Source organism: Phoenix dactylifera, chromosome 2 (genome assembly GCF_051530095.1).
Source record: "Phoenix dactylifera cultivar Ajwa chromosome 2, Ajwa_hap1_PhDact_Kaust_v1.1, whole genome shotgun sequence".
NCBI lineage: Eukaryota > Viridiplantae > Streptophyta > Magnoliopsida > Arecales > Arecaceae > Phoenix > Phoenix dactylifera.
This window is the reverse complement of record NC_143191.1, coordinates 56,914,311-56,936,529: the sequence shown is the minus strand read 5'-3', so window position 1 is coordinate 56,936,529 and position 22,219 is coordinate 56,914,311. Positions and strand designations below refer to the sequence as shown.

General features: G+C 37.8%; 2 protein-coding genes and 1 long non-coding RNA gene across 5 annotated transcripts; all 3 read left to right on the top strand.

The window, feature by feature from the left end:
* Positions 1–1,092: 1,092 nt before the first annotated feature.
* On the top strand, positions 1,093–3,292 carry LOC149768453 (zinc finger BED domain-containing protein RICESLEEPER 2-like). The gene is made up of 6 exons (XM_089928535.1): positions 1,093–1,152; positions 1,427–1,870; positions 1,976–2,779; positions 2,871–2,908; positions 2,951–3,120; positions 3,219–3,292. The coding sequence occupies exons 1-6, from the start codon at positions 1,093–1,095 to the stop codon at positions 3,290–3,292; spliced, it is 1,590 nt and encodes a 529-aa protein (XP_089784661.1).
* A 29-nt stretch (positions 3,293–3,321) lies between these two features.
* On the top strand, positions 3,322–5,303 carry LOC149768452 (uncharacterized). The gene is made up of 4 exons (XR_016399633.1): positions 3,322–3,545; positions 3,623–4,132; positions 4,236–4,324; positions 4,851–5,303. It is a non-coding gene; the product is annotated as an uncharacterized LOC149768452 (long non-coding RNA).
* Positions 5,304–13,240: 7,937 nt separating this feature from the next.
* Positions 13,241–20,429, top strand: LOC149768451 (uncharacterized). 3 transcript variants are annotated; one of them, XM_089929268.1, is made up of 9 exons: positions 13,241–13,457; positions 13,551–13,858; positions 13,934–14,027; positions 14,179–14,261; positions 15,233–15,450; positions 15,582–15,717; positions 17,570–17,652; positions 17,750–17,962; positions 19,112–19,597. In XM_089929268.1, the coding sequence occupies exons 1-9, from the start codon at positions 13,337–13,339 to the stop codon at positions 19,173–19,175; spliced, it is 1,320 nt and encodes a 439-aa protein (XP_089785394.1). In that variant the 5' UTR covers positions 13,241–13,336; the 3' UTR covers positions 19,176–19,597. The 3 variants fall into 3 exon arrangements, with proteins under 3 accessions (XP_089785394.1, XP_089785392.1, XP_089785393.1); XM_089929266.1 differs by lacking the exon at positions 19,112–19,597 and adding an exon at positions 19,847–20,429 and having other exon boundaries at positions 13,247–13,457; XM_089929267.1 differs by having other exon boundaries at positions 13,247–13,457; positions 19,182–19,597.
* The last annotated feature ends 1,790 nt before the right edge of the window (positions 20,430–22,219 follow it).

The following is a 22,219-nucleotide window of genomic DNA, read 5'->3' as shown; positions in this document are numbered from 1 at the left end:
GATCTCCCGTGCGGCTGTGCCCTAGATCTTGAGCTGCGGCGGAGGATCATTTGGAGAAGAGTAGCCCGCTTCCGTGCTCGGTGCCCTAGATCTTTCGACTTCCGACTCCCCATTCCGCGGATCTCCCTCTTCCCATTCTTCAGCGTCCCAAGGTATGTCCCTCCTCCAGTCCTCCGTATTTTTTTTAGCATAGGCCGGGAGATGGTTCCGGCGAAGGGGGCTTATCTTGTAACAGGGCAACGACGCCGGACTTGAGGGAGAGGGAGAGGGAGAGGTGGGGGTCGTCGGGGTCCTCGAGGATAGTCGGAAGATTTGGAGGAGGGGCGTGCCACACTTGGGGAGCATCATTTCGGCCTACTTATTTTATTTTCTACCAATCTGTGAGATCTAACCTAGTTTGCACAATTTTTTTGAGATTTAATCATAGTTTTCAAGATTTTATATGCACGACATTCTCTCTGCTAAAGTCTTCCTTGATCTGGTTTTGAACAGTGCTATGGTTTTTGTTTTTTTTTGCATAACTTGTGATATTCTGCAAGAGGTTTTGAACAGTGCTGTGGTCTTCCTCGATCTACTTTCTCTGCTTGGGTCTTGACTGGAGGATCCATATAGTAGGGATTTCTATAGTTGGCTTTGCATGCTGTAAATTATGAAAAAACATGGATGGTGGAGAATGAAATTCAATGAATACGCTATAAGCCTATGAAATAGGTTAATGTCCGTATGCCAGTATATTAATTAGCTCCTGTATATTAATTAGCTCACAATAAGTTTAGATTGTCCGTATGCCTGTATATTAATTAGCTCCTGCTAGTGTAACTGTGTAACAGTGTAAGTGTGTAACTATTCAATTGAAATCTGTACTCTCAAGTTGAAGTTTCTACTCTGAAGAAGGAATTTATTTATTTATATTTTTGGTGGCAAATTTTTGTCCTTATATAAATTTAAAATATTTGTTACTTATTCAGTTATTTGTCATAGATATACATCGTTATTAAGCCGTTAATTTTTTTGTTTTCATTGTATAAAGTTGCATTTTATGCTCATACATCTTTATTTAATGCTTGCATGCAAAATAGGTTAATGTCCGAGATGGATAGCAATGAAAACATGGCTGAAGTTTCAAGTGTACTTCGTTGTAGTGGTTCTCAAGTAATGGAGCCTTCTAATACAGATAGCTCTAAAACGAACAGAAAAAGGAGGTCGGAGATATGGAATCATTATTGTGAGGTAGAAAATCAAAAAGACAAGGCTAGATGCAATTATTGTCATTTTATTTTTTCAGCTGATCCTCCATCTTCACAAACATGCAAATATTTGTAAGGCAAAAAAATATAATGATAAGAAACAGAAAATATTAATAGGCACCGTGACTTCAAAAGATGGTGTTCCATTGAACGAGTTAGTTCCCTATTCATTTGATCAGGAAAGAAGTCGTGAGGACCTTGCAAAGATGGTAATTCTACAAGAGATGCCATTTACAACAGTTGAACATCCAGCATTTCAGACCTTTGTTAGGAACCTTAGATCAGAATTTCATATTGTTTCAAGGACAACATTGTCTTCTGATTGCTTTAAAATTTATGAAAAGGAAAAACGAAGACTTGAAGATTTGTTCAAGATGAACTGTGGAAGAATCAGCTTAACATCGGACATGTGGACATCAAATCAAACATTGGGATACATGTGTCTCACTGCACATTATATCACTAATGATTGGAAACTGAAAAAGCATATTATCAATTTTAAGTTGGTTCCTTCACCACATACAGGCTTAGTCATTAGTGATGCTATAGCTAACTGTATTTTATCTTGGAATATTGAGAAAAGGTTGGGTTCAATCACTCTTGATAATTTGTCAGCAAATACAGTTGTAGCAACAGAACTTCAAAAATAATTTAAAAAAGATTTACTTTTGGATGGTAAATTCTTTCATGTGCGTTGCTGTGCACATATTCTTAATTTGATTGTGAAGGATGGGTTGAAGGTAGCGGAGGGTGCTATTCATAGGATCCGCGAGGCTGTTAAATATATAAAATCATCTCAAGGAAGGTTGGAATTATTTATGGGAATTGTGAAACAATTCAAGATGAATGGTAAAAAATGGATATGCTTAGATGTACCTACTCGTTGGAATTCTACATATCTCATGTTAAATGATGCTATACAATTCAAGGATGTATTTATGCGACTTGTGGCCCGGGATCCTAATTTTGAAGGTGTGCCAACTGAGGAAGATTGGTCTCAAGGCATCATTATTTGTGACTTCTTAAAGGTTTTTCATCTTATAACTGAAGTTTTTTCTCAAACAAAAAATCCAACTGCAAATTTGTATTTCTATGAGATTTGGAGAATAAATATGCTCTTGATTGAAGAATCTAGGAGTTCAAATGCAGTTGTGATGATGATGGCTTTAAAGATGCAAGAAAAATTTGACAAGTATTGGAAGGAATGCTCTCACATTCTTGCTGTAGGGGTTGTCCTTGATCCAAGACATAAGATGAATCTTATTAGATATTGCTTTCAGACAATCCATGGTAATGATGATCGTGCTTCATTTGAGATCAACAAAGTGCATGATGTTCTTCAAACTTTGTATGATAATTATGCAATTTTATATGGCACAAATGTCTCTCTTAATCAAGTGGATGAGAGGGTGTCTACATCCCATGGTGGAAGAGATGAGAATCGTTTTATGCATGGCTATAAAGAATTCATCCATGGAGTACAAGTTACCCAACCATCTAAGTCAGAATTAGAGACTTATTTGGAAGAGAAGGTATTTTACGATCTCTAATTTGGATGCTTACATTAAAATATTAGTCAATAATACTAATAAAAATGACATGCCATTTAATTTTTTGGAGCAGATTCATCCATTAGAAGATCAAAATTTTGACATTCTACAGTATTGAAAATTCAATGAATCAAAATATCCAATATTGTCTAGGATGGTACGTGATATCTTGGCAATTCCCATTTCTACCGTTGCATCTGAGTCTGCCTTTAGCACTGCTGGCAGGGTTTTGGATGATTTTCGTAGTAGTCTATCTCCGAATACGGTTGAGGTATTGGTGTGCACACAGGATTGGCTTCGAGACAGCTTGCCTCATCTTGCAGGTTCAATTTCTATAACATTCATAAATTTTATCATGCATCAGTTGTACTAGTGCTTTAAAACTTTGAGATTTTTAATTTCATATTTTCTTCATTTGTAGATGATCCACCTTCTCATACAAAATACAAGATTGAAGATTACAAAACTGTTGTTGATATTAATATCGATGATTAACTTATGCTGGTAAGTAGTAGAGTTCATCTTCATTATTATGCTTACATTTGAATTCTCCGATTTGCATCATTTCATGTGACATGACCACCTACTTGCATCATTATATATGTTGCTATCAGATGTAGGTGCAAGCAAAGAGAAATTTATGATTCCATGTGTTCAAGTTAGAAGGATGTATACATTGCATGACAAACCTGTTTACATAACCAGCAAAGACAGCATAACTTCAAAGCTCCTGCACAAACATAAAAGTGTACTCATTGATGCTTAAACTTTATAATTTTATAGTATAATGATTGTAAACTGATGTTGCTTCTTTGCTTTATGCAGGATGGTGGTAATCTATCTTAACTAATGGGACAAGTCATCTTCACTGAACATGATGTTGATGTTGATGTTGATGTTGATGTTAATTGCATGATGTTGATGTTGTGATGCATCCTTTTGGATTGTCATATGGGGTAGAATTTTGCTGTGATGTAGTAAATTGTAATGTTGTGATCCTAAAACTGTGACCCAGGTTGTAATGTTGTTGTTTGGATTGTCCTTTGTCATATGGGGTTGAATTTTACTTTGAAAAATCCTGTGATGCTAATACTGTAACCAGCTTTGATTATAAACTTACATCTTAGTGCATAGGTGGTGGAATTGAAGTGTCTATTGGCCTTTGTCCTGTATGTCTCATGTTTACTAGTGGATATCAATAATTGGAATGGTTTGAGAAAGAAGTTGTTATAATTCTTTAGGTGTTTGACTCCTCCTGACAAGTGTGTTTTTTGTTTCTTCTTTTCTTGATGCAGACGAAGTGAACCAAGAAGGCTGGAATTGTTGGCAAATATGGTAACCAAATTCTTTATAGCTGTTTTCCTTTGCTTGTCTATTTCTACCATTGCAGTAGCTGTTGCCTATTTTCTCCGATTTATTGTCATGTCTTGGGATCCAGGTACCAGATATGGTGCTAGTTTGCGAAAGCAAATCAAGAAAATGGAAGTCTCCCAGCATGCCAAGTATTTCTGTGAGTTCTGTGGAAAGGTATCATCTCATCTCTTGCATTGAGACTATCTTGTTGTTGATTATTATCTTATTATATGCTGACTGCAAAATGCTTTTTTTATTGCTCGTTATGAAGTAAGAAAATTGTGCTTAAATTTTAATCTTCGCAACATCAACTCGAAGTGGACTGAAGTCTGCTGAAAAGAGATAGGTATCTAAATACAGTTGGGAATTTATGATGAATCAAGTTAACAGAAGGCACTGAGTTGAATTAGTAGAATTCATGAAGTTCATGTTCAAAATTTAGTGTTCCAAATGACCACCTACTTGCATCATTATATATGTTGCTATCAGATGTAGGTGCAAGCAAAGAGAAATTTATGATTCCATGTGTTCAAGTTAGAAGGATGTATACATTGCATGACAAACCTATTTACATAACCAGCAAAGACAGCATAACTTCAAAGCTCCTGCACAAACATAAAAGTGTACTCATTGATACTTAAACTTTATAATTTTATAGTATAATGATCGTAAACTGATGTTGCTTCTTTGCTTTATGCAGGATGGTGGTAATCTATCTTAACTAATGGGACAAGTCATCTTCACTGAACATGATGTTGATGTTGTGATGCATCCTTTTGGATTGTCATATGGGGTAGAATTTTGCTGTGATGTAGTAAATTGTAATGTTGTGATCCTAAAACTGTGACCCAGGTTGTAATGCTGTTGTTTGGATTGTCCTTTGTCATATGGGGTTGAATTTTGCTTTGAAAAATCCTTTGATGCTAATACTGTAACCAGCTTTGATTCTTTATGAATAGCAATTCCAAGTTGCAACTGTTCAAATGTTTATGTTTTAGATGGAAAGTTGCACCTGTTCAAATGTTTTAGATGCAGGTACTTGCAGTCTCAATGTTGGACAAGTTGATTTTGTTTTAGATCTGAACCTATTTTGAATGTAACAGATGGATAAATGTGTTTTGAATAAGCTAGATCTAAACCTGGTTGATCAGTTTGCCTTCAATTTTTTTGGTGAAATGTATTCTGAACCGGTTTTGAATGTAACAGATATTGAATTGTTGAGCTTGCAGCCTTTATTTTCACGCTTCCAGCCTTTCAGGAGGAATTGTTGAGCTTGCAAAAGGCTTCACCTGATGGTGAATTGGTGAATCGGTGATGGAGTATTGGAGTTGACAAAATATTGAATTAAAAATGCAAATCCGACCCGGACCCGATCCGGACCCGACCCGGACCCGATCCGGACCCGACCAGATCCGGACCCGACCCGACCAGAATGACCCATCGGGGTAGGTATGGACCCGACCCGACCCGATCCGTTTTTCAACCGGGTCGGGTCTGGGTCCAAAATTAGGACCCGAACATGCAACCGGGTCGGATCGGGGTCACCTAGGACCCGACCCAACCCGACCCATTTGCAGCCCTAGTCCTTCTCGAACATTGTTAGAATTGGTCAGCCCTGATCTCTATCGGAATCTCTGTATCTTAGTGCGAGCATGATAAGATAAATTTTACTAGGATCAGACCGACTGGGGTGTCGAGCACTTTCGCTTGGTCGACCTTATGAGGGCATTGGAATTTAAGGTTTTTATTTTAAAAAAATAATTATGATGAAATTTTAATAAAAATATATATATATTGGATATTGACTCTAAGAAGAATTTTTAAAATTAATTGGATATGTTAGTTAGATTGGGTTCACAAGGTAAATAATGTATCTCTTTTTCTAAATTTATCGGTAATTATTAAATTATTATATTCATAACTTTTGAGGAGTATTATTCATGATGCATGAATTTGATGGATAGTATATTATAAAAGAAAGTGCTATTTGAGAATATTATGACGATATATGATCTTATTATAGATATGATTGATTAATTTTGACACCTCATGATTTTAGAATTAAAATATAAAATTTAGAACTATTTGAATTTCAATCTGGCTATGTTGATGACCCTACTAATAGGAGCTAATATATTGGTACATGATTTGTCCCGAAGGTTGTGTCCAAAATAATTAGCGATATATCGCTAGCAGACCAGTGGTCCTGAAAGAGTTTGCTACAAGATGTTGAATAGCTCACTACAAGAAGATTAGTCAGTATTATGACCCTGCCACAGGATAATGTGGTCATAGCTCTGGATCGATAAGATGGATTGAGTATTTAAAAAAATTTGAATCATAAAAAGAATTTAATATTATAAGAAAGATTTGATTCGTATATTAATACTACATATATGCTTATTTTTTTGCAAATTATTATGTATTTGATATTCTAATTTGTTTGGCTAAAGTAATCATTGCTTACCAGGTTGTCTAGCTCATTATATGATTTTTATTTTTATTTCAGATCCAGAAAACTAGTTTGAGCGGAGTTTTCAATATGGGAGGGCAATTAGCAGAACTTTGGCACAGATTATTTTAGAATAGAGTTTATTTAAACTGATGTACTATCCTAGAATATTATTAGAATCGTGAGACATTTAAATGTTGAGCTAGTTATTGACAAAAAGTTTGCATATTATTATTAAAATTGTTCTGCTACATATTTATGAGATTATATTGAGATACCCTACATGCTTGTAGGGAGAGTTTTTTATGAATATGTGGCGGCTGTCATGACCTCCAATTCATGAACTTGGGTCGGAGGCATGACAAAAGTCATGGTGCACTATCCATCATTGTACGCCATACATCATAATATATTTTACTATGGTCTAAAAAGAAAATATAGCTTTTTAGGTGAGCTTATTTTTCAATACAAAGGTTGAAACGTCATAAGATATTTCACTACGTGGTCCGACGGAAAAAAGGATCCCTTTTTAGGCGAGCTTGTTTTCCAATACAAAGGTTATACACTATGACTTTTTTTCCTTTACCGATTCACTTTTTCGGATTGATTAAGTCATTGTACTTAAATCTCTAAGAGAAAATTTAGACATGTACTTGTTTGTAGTTGGCGATTCTCTTCTATATCTTGAAAAAGTTAGGGGGATTGGCTTATTGTGGCTTATTCTATACAAATCCATGCGACGTTTTGATCTTCAACGATTTAGACTACCACCATCTAAGCTTGTTTCTTCCCCATGGAGTCACTTTCTACGACTCTTTTCTACTTTTTGGCACTTAGCAGAGGTGGTGGGCCAGAAATTAGTAGGTAAGGGTAGGTGTCCCAAACATCTCCAAGAGTGGGGCAGAAAATAGAATAAGTAACAAAATCCGAACATTCAATAACAATAATTATTTGGTGTTCAACCAAATAACTTAAAGCTAGTTGACCAGTTTTAGTCTAGATGGTAGTTAGTATGTGTCGCCAGAAAAGTAAAACTGCTTAATAAGCAAGACAAACTAACAACAATCAAATACAAGTATGAACCACAACTATCATAGCAAGATTTGTGGGGCTGCAAAAAGTATAATAGCCGATATATAACTTATATCTCCTGTTCCAGCAAAACTCATCACCACCTAAGTATAAGCATTGCAAGCATCAAAATTTGGAGCCCATGCCGACAAAATCGAATCACATGGGTTGCTACCGCAAATTGGCAAATGTCGCCGCTACCAAACATGCCAAGAGCGTGGTCCAAGGGAACATGTTGTCAATGGTCAGTCACTTTTTGTAGGTGAACCGGCGGCATGGGTAAGTGCCATCTCTTGCTTCGAGATATTTACGTCATGATTAGTGGCAACGTGGTTTTCCAAGCCAAGCATGTATATAGAGAGCCTAACGGAACCGATCATCCTGGGATGTTAGAAAAAGAGAGAGTTGTCTAAAGCGTTCTAAATTTATTGTTGATTATATATATATATATATATATATATATATATATATATATATATATTTGAATGTATGGGTACTAAAGTTGTATGAACCAAAAATATATTAAAAAAAAACCCGGAACATAACTCTGCTTGGACTCCGCATATGGACGAGTGAAAGGGTAGGTGCGAAGTGTAAACAAATAGAGAAGAGAAACGCGAGAGGGCCAAAGAAATAGGAGATTGAGGGTAGAACGGGAACAATAAATGTATCGAGAAGCCACGGCTCAAGCCGGCTGTTGAGCCGAGGACGTGGCATGTCGTGACTGGATGGAACGGGGACTGCGAAAGTTGAGCCGAACTAGGAAGTGGTGCGCTCCCGACCAAGCGCACTCCCGAAAGGTCGGGAACCGACACGCGGCGGTCGCCCGGGCGGTAGGTGGGGTTGGCCCCGACCGGGCCCACCCGCCTGACGTAAGAACGTGGCAGGTGGCGTCAAACCGGACCGGTTCATGAACGGTCCAATTTCCACGTCCGATAAGTTCAACCACTAATCCAATAAAAAAAATATATTAATATTTCAAAAAAAAATAAAGGAAAAGCTTCCCCATACTCAATTCACCACCCCCAAAGCACCAAAGAGTAACCGGACTAGGCCATACTCGGCGCATGTTGCGGTCACTCGATCACAGACATTTTTGCAACACCTCAAACAGAGAAACAAATGATCAATTTTGAAAGAACTTATTGTCAGCCCCTTCCAAATATGAATCCATCTATGGTGTATAATAATACAGTTCTAAAGAACTTCTTTTGATTATTTTATTATTTTGATTTGACTATGAGAAAATAGCATTTATAGCTTATACTCATGTCCTTCGGCTATAGTTATTGGCTCAATCCAGGAAGGCGCAGATGGTATAGAGGGTGTCACCTCTTGCTTCGAGATATTCGGGCCATAATTAGTGGCGACATAGCGTTCTAGGCCAAGCACATTTACAAAGAGGCTAATGAGGCTGCGAATTCCACTCCGAAAGTGCCCTATCGATCGAAGAGAGGAAGGCTCCCAAATTTATTATTTTTTAAATTTGAACCATATGGTTGTATGAACCATATGAATTTGTTTTAGCAGCTAAAAAAAAAAGAAAAAGAAAACACCAAAGAGTAATTGCTGTTGGGCTGGTCCACAAAGGCAGCCAATTACCCATGAGATACTCGTTTATCTTTGGACTCGTTGAAGTGGTGCTAACAAGCAGAATGCTTAATAAAATGAAAAGTAGCCCGCACTTGAGAATAAAACAAGGTATAAAATTTACGGCAAGTATCTGCGATTAATCCATTCTTATGAGCCTATTTGATATCAAATTTGGTTTCTTTCATGGTTAATTGAGCCGGATAGAGAGAACCACGTTTTAGTTTCATTCATGTGGTACCCCCGGTTCAGGAGGAAATGTCTTGCCTTTTGTTATTAAATAGGAAGAATAAGGATCGGAGTAACAAACGCAAAAGCCTCAAATCAGAATCTATGATTTTATTTTTTTTATGTGATGAGTCGCCACTTGGTGTTGGGGTGTTGGAGGCCACAATCTCCCACTTAATTAGCTAACCAACACATCGACTTTAATTTAATTGTAGAAAGATCAGTTTCAAGACTGCATATAAGAATTAAGTTGGTGGCCTCCTTGACCCTTTCCAAGATTGACCAGCACTTTAATGGATCATTTGGGGCTGCCCGGCATCTTCCAAGGTGTTAGTTGGTGGCATAGATGAAGTAGCAACGCAATGCTGACCGACTTGATGGGGCACATTTCTAATGATATTTTTGAGGTTGTATTCCAATTTTATCAAAGAATATCAGTGTTCACAGCAAAAAAAAAAAAGAATATCAGTGAAAATTTTAGCTGTTACCATTTTAATAATTAGAGATATCAAAGAAGATTTTCGGCTGACAGCATTTAAAGAATTTCAGAGAATATAAGAGAGATTTCTAATTAATATGCCATATTAGAGAATATTAGAAAATATCAGAAAACATTAGAAAGATTTTCTACAATGTATATCATTTGTATAATAAGTATTATATGTTGCTTATTTTTGGCATTGAAGTCATGGGAACCCGATTTTCTGAACCTTTGTGCTCTCATATGCATACATTTATATGTTACTCAACTCCAATAGGCTTGTTTAAACCTATTCATGGTAGATACTCTTGAACATTTTTGCAAGCTTGCTAAATCCAATCCATGCCTTAGAAAGGGGAGCATGGGAGATTGCCTCTTTCCTTAAACAGCGTAATATTAAGGTGAAATGCAGTTAGAAAGTAAACTCATTGTTTATAGTTTTTAAGAAAGGTGACTAAGATAATGGACTCTCGTCCAACAAGTTTGGCAAGTTTAAATTCTTAATTGTGGGTGGAGAGCATGGAAGGCTCGCAGGATTGGTTGAGGGAAAGCAATCGAGCAGAAACTTGATTAACTTTCAAATTAATCAAAGAAAAAATAATCTATGATGGTGCACATGAGTCATGTTTAAGCCAGAAGGCTATTCGGTGAATATTTTTTCGCTGTTTTGGTAGGATTTTGATAGAAAGTACTCTTTCGAAGTGTTGGTACCTTTTCTTGCCGCGTTCTGGACAGGCTAGAAAGCTTGAGATTTTTGGAAAACTCGATTGGTCAAGATAGAGGACGGTTTGCCGAGCTTGACTGGAAGAAGCTTGGATGCATACACGGATATACCGCCAATATTAGGCAATCCAAAAATGTACGAGTCGAATAGAGGATAGAAAATAGCATGAATCCATGTGCTTTGATCTTTAAGGGCTTCCACCATCATCACACCACCGTTCAAAATAGATAGAAATAGAAGGGGGTGCAATGCTAGACTACGATGGAAAATTATAGTGCTGGACTATGGTGAAAGAGTGTAGAATTAGACTATGGTAGAGATATAGCACTAGCCTATGGTAAGTATATAGTACTAGGTTATAGTAGAAAAATAAGTTATGCCTACTTCTAGAATAAAAGACTAAAGTAAAGATAAAGATAAAGATAAACAGATTGTATTGGTCATCAAAAGGTCTCTACATAGTGTAATCCATGTATTTATACTAATACATAATAACCATCCATAAATACAGTAATTGGTGCAGTATGACGGTTGCTTGCCAATTTGCTAATTCTGGTAACTGTTGTTAGGTGCCTTCCACTAAGCATGTCCTCCAGCATGATCATTTTTCACCTACCATCAGGCCGATAACAACACTTGATTGGCCAAATTTCTTGCCATATCTCCATTTAGCCTATTCCTCTTCAACCTTCTTTTGGTCCTCTGCATATTCTCGTCCTTCAAAATCTTCTCCCGAGGCGTGTTGTACCTATTCTCTTCTGACCATGCAACCACTTTAGCACGTATCTCCAAAGAATCTGATGTAAAGAGGAAGGCTTCACACAAATGCGTTTATTAAAAGTAAAGACCACATAGTAAGCCCTAATGAGTATTACTCGTGTATGGAAAAGCAATGGCACATGCTTTCATAGGGCAATATAAGTTGAAATGTAAGGTGCATGCATTCATAGCAAGGTGGGAACTCCCCATGTTCCATCTCAAAACTCAAGTATGGGATTCTTCCCTATTATATGGCCTAGAGAAATCTTGGTTCTTTATACTAGATTATATAAAACTTTATCCAGCCATTAACTATTCTTATTCCCATATATCTTCCTCCCTTCCTAGTGCACCTCGCCTATGACATTTGAAGGCTAGCTGTAAGAGCTTTTCAGAATTACCAACTATGGCACATTTTCTGTTATTCTAGTATGACAAAAGATTAAGAAGAGGCTCATGGATATTGGACTATTTATTTTTAATATTTTTAAATCCTCCAGTCGAGGATAGCATATATATAAAACCAGGTTTCTGGTACAACTGGTTAAAAAATTTTACCGCTTTAAAAATTTGCATCTCCATATACCCTTGTTTTGTTACTACGCAAGCTAGTAGGATCGAGATACATACTGTCACAAAATGGGAGAAAGATGTTCATGTTAGGAAATGTTCAAGAAAAAGTTTTTCTATTTCACATTGCTCATGTACCTAATTTGTTTATTTTCTTCTCCACTCAAAAAGGAGTCAAAATTTGGTGACTGAAAGTGGGAATGAAGAAAAAGTATACCTTAACATGGTTCTAAGGTGGTCATCCTCAAGATGAAGAAGTACTTTCTACTTGAATTCCTTGTATGCATAAGGATGAAAAACTCCATGGAAAAACCCCAAACATTTTAGAGTTTCGAGATAAACATAGACTTGCATATTTACTTCACATACTTTAGATAATAACACATGTGAAAATGTAGCATATGCTAGCTAAATATGTAAAATATATAATTTCCATACTATAACTATAGGATTGTAGGGTTTAATATGCAAATAAAAAGTTTTGAGAAATTAATACACAAATATAAAAATTGTGCGGACTATGAAGAAATTAGTGAAATAAACATTCTTTATTTTTTGTATGTGGGAGGTCATAGACCTCAAAAAATAAAGAAAATTACAATCATAGTTGCCAACTTGAACAAGAATAGATAGCTCCAATGGAATACTGTCACGAGAAGGATATGCAAAGTTTGGAGCTTCTACCTACTAACCAATTTGTATGCTGATTAGGTTCTTGAAAGTATGCTTGAAGATCACCAAATGGATGGATTAAAAAAATTAGTCGCCCCTCCACCCAGACTAGACTAAAACACACTTTGATACATGCACGTTATGTTAAGATGTTGGAGAGCATGATTAGATTCTTACAAATTCTTCTGGAAAATCAATATCGGAGAAAGCGGTGATTTATCATTCTCGTCCATCATCTGACCAAGGAGACAATTTTGTGAAAAAAAAGTGTCCAACTGTGGCCATTTTGTGTTTGATCAGGCTTAGTCACTGTTGTGAAATTCTGTATGTATGATATATCAATCTCTTGCTTATACTTCGGAGCCTTCTGTGTTTAACCAAGTTGGCCTTAAACCGTCTTCCCGGGTCCGGTCCTCAACAAAAGAAACCTGCCCTAATATCGTCAACTTGTGTGCCGACATTAACTCTGTATGAACTTACGAAGCCCTGGGCGACGGAGAAACTTGCCCTAATAGCGTCAACATGTTTGCCGATATTAACTCTGTACGAAGTTACGAAGCGCTGGGGCGACAGAGTAGAACCCCGGCAAAACCCTACCGCTCGCTTGCGCTCTCTTTCTCTCTCTCACACCCCCCGGCCATGGCCGACGGCGAGCGGACCTCATGGCGCCTCCGGTCTGGCCCCTACCTCGGCGAGATCTCCGCCCTCTCCTTCCTTCCCCTACCTTCTTGCCTCTCCTCTTTCCCCCTCCTCCTCGCCGGTAACCCCCTCTCCCTTTCCCCCTCCTCAATCTCTTTCTTCTCGTTCTTTGAAAGCCTACTTGTTCTTATTTCCTGTGTCTTCTCTCGATCAGGAGCTGGATCCCAGCTTCTGGTCTACGACGTGGAATTCGGGAATCTCCTCAACTCCTTCGACGTTTTCCAAGGCGTCCGGGTTCACGGCATCTCTTTGCGATTCCCCGACCCAAGGGAGGAGTCTTCCTCTCCTGCCGCCGCCTGTTTTTTGATTGCCGTGTACGGGGAACGCAGGGTGAAGCTGTTCCTCTTGCGTGTTGATGCGGCATCTAGCGGTCGGATCGGGGATGGAGCGGGCGTCGGGCTCAAGTTAGTTTTCCGGTTGCCAGCGTTCGACCACTGGGTCCTGGACGTATGCTTCCTGGAGGTAAACTTTGGCATTTCCCATAAATGGATTTTCATTGGATGGTGTTTGTTGTTTGATTCTGATAGTTGGTGGCAGGAGGATGGTATTCTTGTGCTGGGTCTCAGTGATAATTCGGTTGCTCTCTGGGATCTTAGTATGTCCAATGTCGTTTCCCGAGTGAAATCCTCAGGTTTGATATCTCTTTGGAAACTTCACTTACTTAGATTTAAGGAGATATTTATGTAATTGGCCTTTTGCTTCTGCTCCACTGAAGTAATTGGTCAGTATTTTGGTATATCTTGGTGAAAGTTGTTCTTTTTATGCGCATTCATTGTCTGCAGAGCGGTGCCTTTTGTACTCCATGAGGATGTGGGGAGACAGCATGAAGACTCTCCGTGTGGCTTCGGGCACTATTTTTAACGAGGTGTGTCTTTCTTATCATTTACTGTTTGATGTCTAAAATTGCTTTCTTTCATTGCCTTGGCAGTTTGGATCAAGGAAAGGTCTTTCTATGCATGAACTAGGTCTGTGGTTTACCTAGATGAGGTTTTCTAACTACTAAAATTTCAGTATCTACAATTGTTTCGGAATCTTCAAGTTAGTCAATTTTTGGACTACTATGCTGCTGTCAATCTTCTTGCTTAGAATTCGATCAAGGCATCTAGCGTAGGGAATTAATCTTAACATTGATGAGCATCAATCTGAAGTTGCATGCTTGAGCCATAGCTTGGACAATGAATGAACTTGTCTTGTTTCTTTGGAACACCCCGCTACTTCAACATCTTCTTGCATATTGTCCCTCTTTTACCTTTATGTTTTGTTTACTAAAAGTTCAATTTGGCTGTGGACATTTCTTGATTCAGTGGTGTGTCATAAATGTACTTTCATATGATTATAAAAGAAGGAAAGTCAATCTAAGATTCTACACATTAGTGGTGGCTGAAAATATGCATTACTTGTAAAAATATGCCCTCTATCACTTTTGACTTATTCTCTTTTTAAATACTACTCTCTTAGACATTTTTTGTTCTGTTACTAAATTAAAGGCAGTTCATATGTTGCTTTCAGGCAAATGCACTTGTATGTCGGCTTATGCCTGTGAATGTATGCATAAGTGCATATACATGTGCGAGTTTGGATATAACTCATGGCAGTTTACCGTCTATTTAGTCTTGGCCTTTATTGAGGCTTTCATTCTCTGTCTTGTCCTAGCTTTTGCAAAGAAGACACACATTATTTCATAGTATAGTCTCTTTTTTATAACTACTGGAAGTGTGTTGGTGTACACATGCATATGCATGCATGTCTATGTTTCAAGGAGCACTAGTAGCACACATTATGTGTTTGAAAGGTATCAAGTCTTCAAATTTTTGAAACTGAGTGGCAATTTGACAGATAATTATTTGGAAGTTAATTCCACGTGCTCCTCTTCCATTATCTAAATCTGCGAAGGAGTCTTATAATCCCAGCATATCGGGCACAAAAACTTGGCCTCATGATCAACAATACATGGCTATGCATTTAAGCAGACTCAGCGGACATGAAGGTTCAATCTTTCGTATAACATGGTCCGCTGATGGGTCAAAATTGATGTCTGTTTCTGATGATCGCAGGTGAATAAGCTGGGTAGCTTTATCTTCTATTATTTTTTTTTCAATGACATGAGGCTTTTAGTATATTGGCTGTTGTTATCCTAGGTCCTTAAGTTCTATAATAAGTAGTGCATTCCTCATCGTTAGGACAGTGCTCGTGTCTGGATACTTAGTGATCAAAGGCAAGATTTTGGTGATCTCAGCGAGATTCCTGGTTATCATGTTGCAGCAAGCCTCAAATTGTTTGGACACAGTGCTAGAATCTGGGACTGCTATATCTCTGATTCTGTAAGTTTCTATTTTCTGTTTTTTTTCTTGATTGGTTCTATGTATATGATTAGTTTATACTATCCACTATCATATTTAACGCATTACCACAATTTTGTTGAGTGGGATGCACTGCTTCTGCTGCATGTGTTTTGAGGTCCATAGTTGGAGATGCTGCTTGACATACTTGGGCATATTGTGTGTTCAGCTTATATATTCATATTATCTTGCACTTTTTGGTTCATGGTAGCCTTGGTGGTTATCAGTATATTTTTAACTTTATAGTTCTGGAAAGAAACATAGCTTGCTCATGACATTATCCTCAAACAATTATCTTTACAGAAACATAGCTTACTATTGTAATCTTGAAATAAGTTTCATCCGATAAACAAGTTCATCCAGCTCCAATTTATATTTTATTATTGGAAGTGCCTTAAACAAGGGAAAAAACCAGTATTGATCTAGTAATATGCTATTTAATTGTTTTGTACCTTTGGTGAGGTGCCCCCACTCCAGCACCCCTGCTTGGTGGCAGAATGTTGGTGATATCAATAGGAGTGTTCATCTCAATGCTGAGAATCGTGCTGCATAGTCAACCCTGTTTTAATGGTCAATATCAAGTACCGTAAGAGATAGATTGGATACACTTTTTGGGTCTTCACAGTTTACATTTAAATCAACATCTCTAAGAGACGCAAATATGCATGTCAACAATTCTGCAGTTGTGCCAAGGATAAGTCTTTGGATGTGATGGCAAACAATCCAAGCTGGCTCCCACTTCTTATTAATGGCTCAGCCTTAATATCTTAGTATATTACTTGGTTACATTTAAAAGGCTTCAGTATCCAAGTTCATGCAGTATGTGATGTGTAGGTATTTCTATTGTTTGATAGGCAAGAAAGCATATTCTACATCTGATGGTGCGATGCTTGTCTTGATTTAAAATTTTGGTAGCGTCCTCAAGTGTTGGGCCCTTGTAGGATCATGTTTTTCAAATTTTGCTGGGTATATGCACATAAAAAACAATTGTTTTGTCACTGTTTATCATATTCTAAAATTCATATGAGCATTCATGCATTTGCCATTGTTTCAATCCTTGTAATGAATTAAAGACGACCACTTGTAAGCTAAGGTATTCATCGCACCAGTTTTTTTTGAAAAGTTATAGGTGATTTGTCCGAAAGTAGTCATCTTTCAGATTTGTAAAGAAACAAACAACTTTCTCAAATATCAATAGTCAGAGAGTTGAGAAGTACTGAGGACTTCTTCCAAGGGACCAGATTTACATCATCGAGTAAAAAAAGAAACTGAATGGATCTGTGAGATCATCCTAAGGATGCAAGGAATTTCCTTGGAATTGTGACTTTACCATTGAGAGATGAATAAATGATGTTGTGATGGTTATATTAGGCTCGACCTATTGAGAAAGTTTTGACAGAATGTAAAAGTGCCTCCGGATAATATATTTGAATTAACTTGTGGTATTTTTTCTCATGAACTTTTTGTGATAGGAGACTATACCATTAGTTCTCCGGTCCATAAATGAACACGCAGTCTTATCTTAATAATCAATGTGAGAGAAAAGCTTTATATAAGGAACTGCTATACACAAAGTAGGTCGGGGAGATTGGTGTGTGGAAGCATTTGCATATGAGCATTTTGTGCTGTTAGACGAAATCTTTAACTATAGATAAATGAATTAGGTTGCATATGATTCCTATTCATCTGTATTGCAGTCATACTTTGTCAGGTTGAGGTAATTGAATGACAGAGCTTACATTCATTGCAATGGCACATTTTTCAATCGCAATCCTGTTTTATTCTGAGAAACATGGATCTCTGAATGCTACTTCACACTGAATTTGCCATTTAGATAGTTATTACAGCTGGCGAGGACTGTACATGTCGTGTGTGGGGAATGGATGGTCACCAGTTAATGATGTTCAGGGAACACATGTAAGTAGTTGATATATTGTACTGAATTAAACTTCATAAATTAATGGATCTTTTGGTTAGCTTATATAAACTGCTATTACAATTGTGATTCGTCTAGTGGAAGAGGAATATGGCGATGTGAATATGACCGAAGCTCTTCCCTTCTTGTTACTGCTGGATTTGATTCTGCAATCAAAGTGCATCAACTCCATTTCTTTTCATGTGGCGAGGCAGTGGAACAGAATGTGGTGTTCAATGAGCCAAAGGACCAGAAAGAAATCTTTCAAATTTGTGCTCCTAAAGTATCAAAACATCTTGGTCTGATGGACAGGTAATATTTACTTTTGATTTATTTTACCTTCAGGTAATGCAGCTTCCTTTCCTTTCAATTAAGTGTGAAGGGATGATATTAAATAGAAAATTGGGAAAAAAGAAAGGTTAGCCTCCTTTACTTTTGATTTATTTTACCATTCTATTTCTCGAAGCTCGATCTCCCCCAAGATAAACCATATGCCAAGAGAAACCATGAACCAGAATAGAACTTGCCCCACCCATGAGTAAATATTTCGTTGCAGCCTCGTTAGACTATACACTTCTCTTGGTCATGTTTTCAAAAATTGCCAAAATGGGATGGTACAATTGGTATCGTATTGTTTCAATGCAAAGCCGACATACTATTGATGCCGGAATGACGAAATAGCTGTAGCGGTACATACTGGTTGTACCAGTCCATGCCGGTGTGTACCCGCAGACAGTATCGGCCATACTAGTCCGTGTTGGTGTGCACCGGTGGTATATTACCGACCACACCTATCAATATCAATGGGTTTATAATTTTTTGCAAGTTGTTGGTTTTGGTACGTACTGTCAATACTAGTATAGTACCAATGCTGTACTGTTCTGATGAAAAATTGTACAAGGTTTGATCTTGGTTTTAAAATCCTGCTCTTGGTATATCCAGATAATAGCTAGGAGCATAAATTGAAACATTATGGAGCTACAAAGATAGTTATTTAGTTGTTAACACCAAATGTTATACTAGTATATATTCTAGTACTAATTAACTACTAAATGGATAATGCGAACTAATCCTATGTTTCATTATATAATGAAATAATGAAAATAGAAGAAAATGAAAACATATAAGACATAAAACATATAAAAATAGAATTAATATATCAATGCAATAATACAAAATAATTTCAAAACTGAAAAAATTAACTAGCCATATGGGGTAAAATATCTATGAATTTCTAGAATATTCTATTCAAAGTTTTTTTTCATTAATATCCACTTAGAAGATCATTGCTTCTATTGATTTGATGCTTTGCAAGCTTTATAGTTTGTTTTAACATACTAGTATGGTTAAATAGTCACCTGATTTTCTTTGAAGAAAGTGGAATTCTAGCATTGGTGAAGTTGGCAATGTAACGTTTCTTTACATTTCTGAGTTATTAACCTTATCATCTTGAACTTAAAGGTGCATTTTGGGAAGAAGATATAAACTCATATTCTTACAAATTCTAAGTTTGGTGTGGTCTTGAAATCAGAATTCTAGGCTTCAAAGATGCTCCGATAGAGCATCTTTGGAGTATATGTTGGAGTACTTGCACATGCATCAGTTAGGGGAAATATTAAAGTACATGCACACATGTATGGAATGGAATGTTGACGCCAGCTTGAAAGATAATCATGCTATCAGCAAGTGAGGAAGGACTAAAAAGCAAAAATTTAAATCAATCTCTCCAAATTCCATGGACAGGAAGCATCTTCTTATCATTGCATGCTCAACTCTTCATTGCAGCTCTATTTCGTTGATACTTCTTGGTCCAGCTCCTAATAGTAGACTATAGTTTAAATCTGAAATCTTTAGTTTTTGATCAGTCATGTAATGTCAGGTTTTACTTTGACTGGACTCTTGAGTGAACAGTAATGCATGACAATAGTCGAATAGTCCTTTCATCAAGGTCCAATGTTATATATGTTGGAATGACTCTCCTCCTCCTCCATTACTTTCTTGTATGAGTGATTGACTATTCTTCTTTACACTCAGCAACAATGCATTAAAACAGCAGAAGACTCTGCACAGTAAAATTGAACCAGAGTATAACCACCATATCCATTAAATGTAAAACATGTTGCCCATTCAATTGCTGCATGAAGTTCCAAGTTCATAATCTTTCCATATGACGTCTTACTATCTGTGTTGTTGCAGCAAAAGTGAATATGTTCGATGCCTACAATTCACTCGAGAAAATATACTTTATGTTGCCACAAATAATGGCTTCCTGCATTGTGCTGAATTGTGTAGTCCTTGGAATGTGAGATGGACTGAACTTGCGCAAGTAAGTGGAGACGCACCAATCATTTGTATGGATATAATGGTCATGAACTCTTCAGAGCATTCTTTGGATATTGTTGCTGTTGGAGATGGTAAAGGAAATGTGACAGTAATCAGACTAATCAATGATGATTCCACCCCTAGAATGGCATTGTCTTTCACTTGGTCAGCAGAGAAAGAGAGACAATATCCAAAGAGAAAGAGAAGAATGACGTAAGATGATGCCCGAAATCACCTCCACGAAAAGCAGTCTTCTCGAAAGAAAGAACATCCATCGGATTCACTTCAAGTCCGAACCCATGGGAAGATCTACCTCTCACCCGGCTGAACCGCCGGGTTCACTAGTTGCCAACAACTTCTAGTTTCATTCTTTTCTTGTAGTCTCGTTACGCAACACAACCTCCTTGGTTCCGTTCCGATCGAGCGTCAGCCTTGATTTTATGGCTGGCTACACTATTGGGGTGAACATACTCTGATTCCTTTCAATCAGGTTGGGTGAACATCCATCTCTCTATCCCTTTCCTGTGTTAAGGTCTAGTTGTCATTCTTCTTCCTCGAAAAAAACCAACTTCTTCGAGTCGTCTGTATTCCCTTCTTATGGTGTTCAGTGGCTCGACCGGACCCACGTCCTTTCGAAATCGGGCGAGAACGGGAACAAGAAGTTGCGGTGCCAGTAGGGACAATCAAAGCCTAGAGTAGGATTGACTCCAACCGGATTAGAAAAAGCCCATCTCTGCAGCAGTTGCATGGTAAGGGCAAGGGCTGTTGTGATTCGACGGTTTAGAGCATTACCCAGATAGCTAGTAAGCCCAGAGATGAGAGGAAGAGGCTCAGTATCCGCCCTTGCCCTTGCCATGCAACTGCTGCAGAGATGGGCTTTTTCTAATCCGGTTGGAGCCAATCCTACTCTAGGCTTTGATTGTCCCTACTGAACCTTGTCACTCTTCTTTCTTCGTGGGCAGGAAGCACACCAACAGCGTGCGTTGCGTGATTCCACTGTGTTTTTTGCACTTGACTGGGTGGACAGTTGACCGGAAGATAACTTCGATTCGCCCGGCCAGCAGGCGGGCGGCGAGGAGGTATCAGCAATGAATAGTGAGTCAATAATGAGATTTTTTCGATAAAAAAGGAAACTTAAGATTAAGATGCTCCAGAATGGAAATGAGGGAATGTACATAATACCTGGATTTAGTCAGATTCAATTTGAGGGATTTTATAGATTCATTAATCAGGGCTTGACGGAAGAATTTCAGAGAATTCCACACGAATAGGCGAGGCTTTTGATCGTAAGTAGAGTAGTTTGGCTTTTTTGATTCGGGGATCAGCGGCAATAGGTCAGGTAAGCAACTTGAAAAGCCAAAACGGCCTATGCACAAAACAAGTCTAACTCTGAGATTTGACTATATCTTTCCAACTACTGAAACTCCTAAAAACAGCTTGAAAGGGGGATATTCACGGCAAGATCTACACACGAAATACAGAAGAAGGGTTAGGAACAATGAACCAAGAATTGTGTTGCCCAAGGCGACAAGCCAAGAGGGGGGGGGGGGGGGGGTGAATTGGTTTCTCTAAATTTTTACTATCTTACTTGAGTCAATTGATGAGTGAGTGAAGTTAAAACAATACACAATGCAAACACACAAGAAGTATAGTGGTTCGGTGCTCTCCTAAGCACCTACGTCCACTCCCCAAGCTACCCCTTGGGAATTCACTATAATCCCGCGGATTACAGTTGGATTATTTTCCGGGCTCACAATCCAAAAACCTTTACACTTTGGTTTTTCGGGATCACCAAGAACTTATGTTGGTTTTACGGGCACACCAACAAACCTTCACAATTGGTTTTACGGGTTCACCAACAAACCTACACCGTTGGTTTTACGGGCTCACTAACAAACCTTTACAAGGTGATTAAAAAGAAGAAGAAAGTTGAAACTTCTAGATGAGCAAATATAACAATTATAAGCCACAAAGAAGAGTTTAGAATATAGTTATCACTTGATGAGACTTCTCTCTTTTTTGTCGAGATTGCTTCACTCTTCAAAGGTTGATGGAGCTCTTAATGTCTCTTAGAATCTGCTTAACCACTTTCTTTTGACTCTTTGAGTGAAGCACTTGGATGAAGAAAATTAGGGCTCTTGTCTTTTTTGTGTAAGCTTTGATCTTTTGCAAAAGGATGTTTTCTCTGATGAATAATGTCACTTTAAATAGTTTTCCTCATCCATTGGACACCCCCTATTGGTTAGA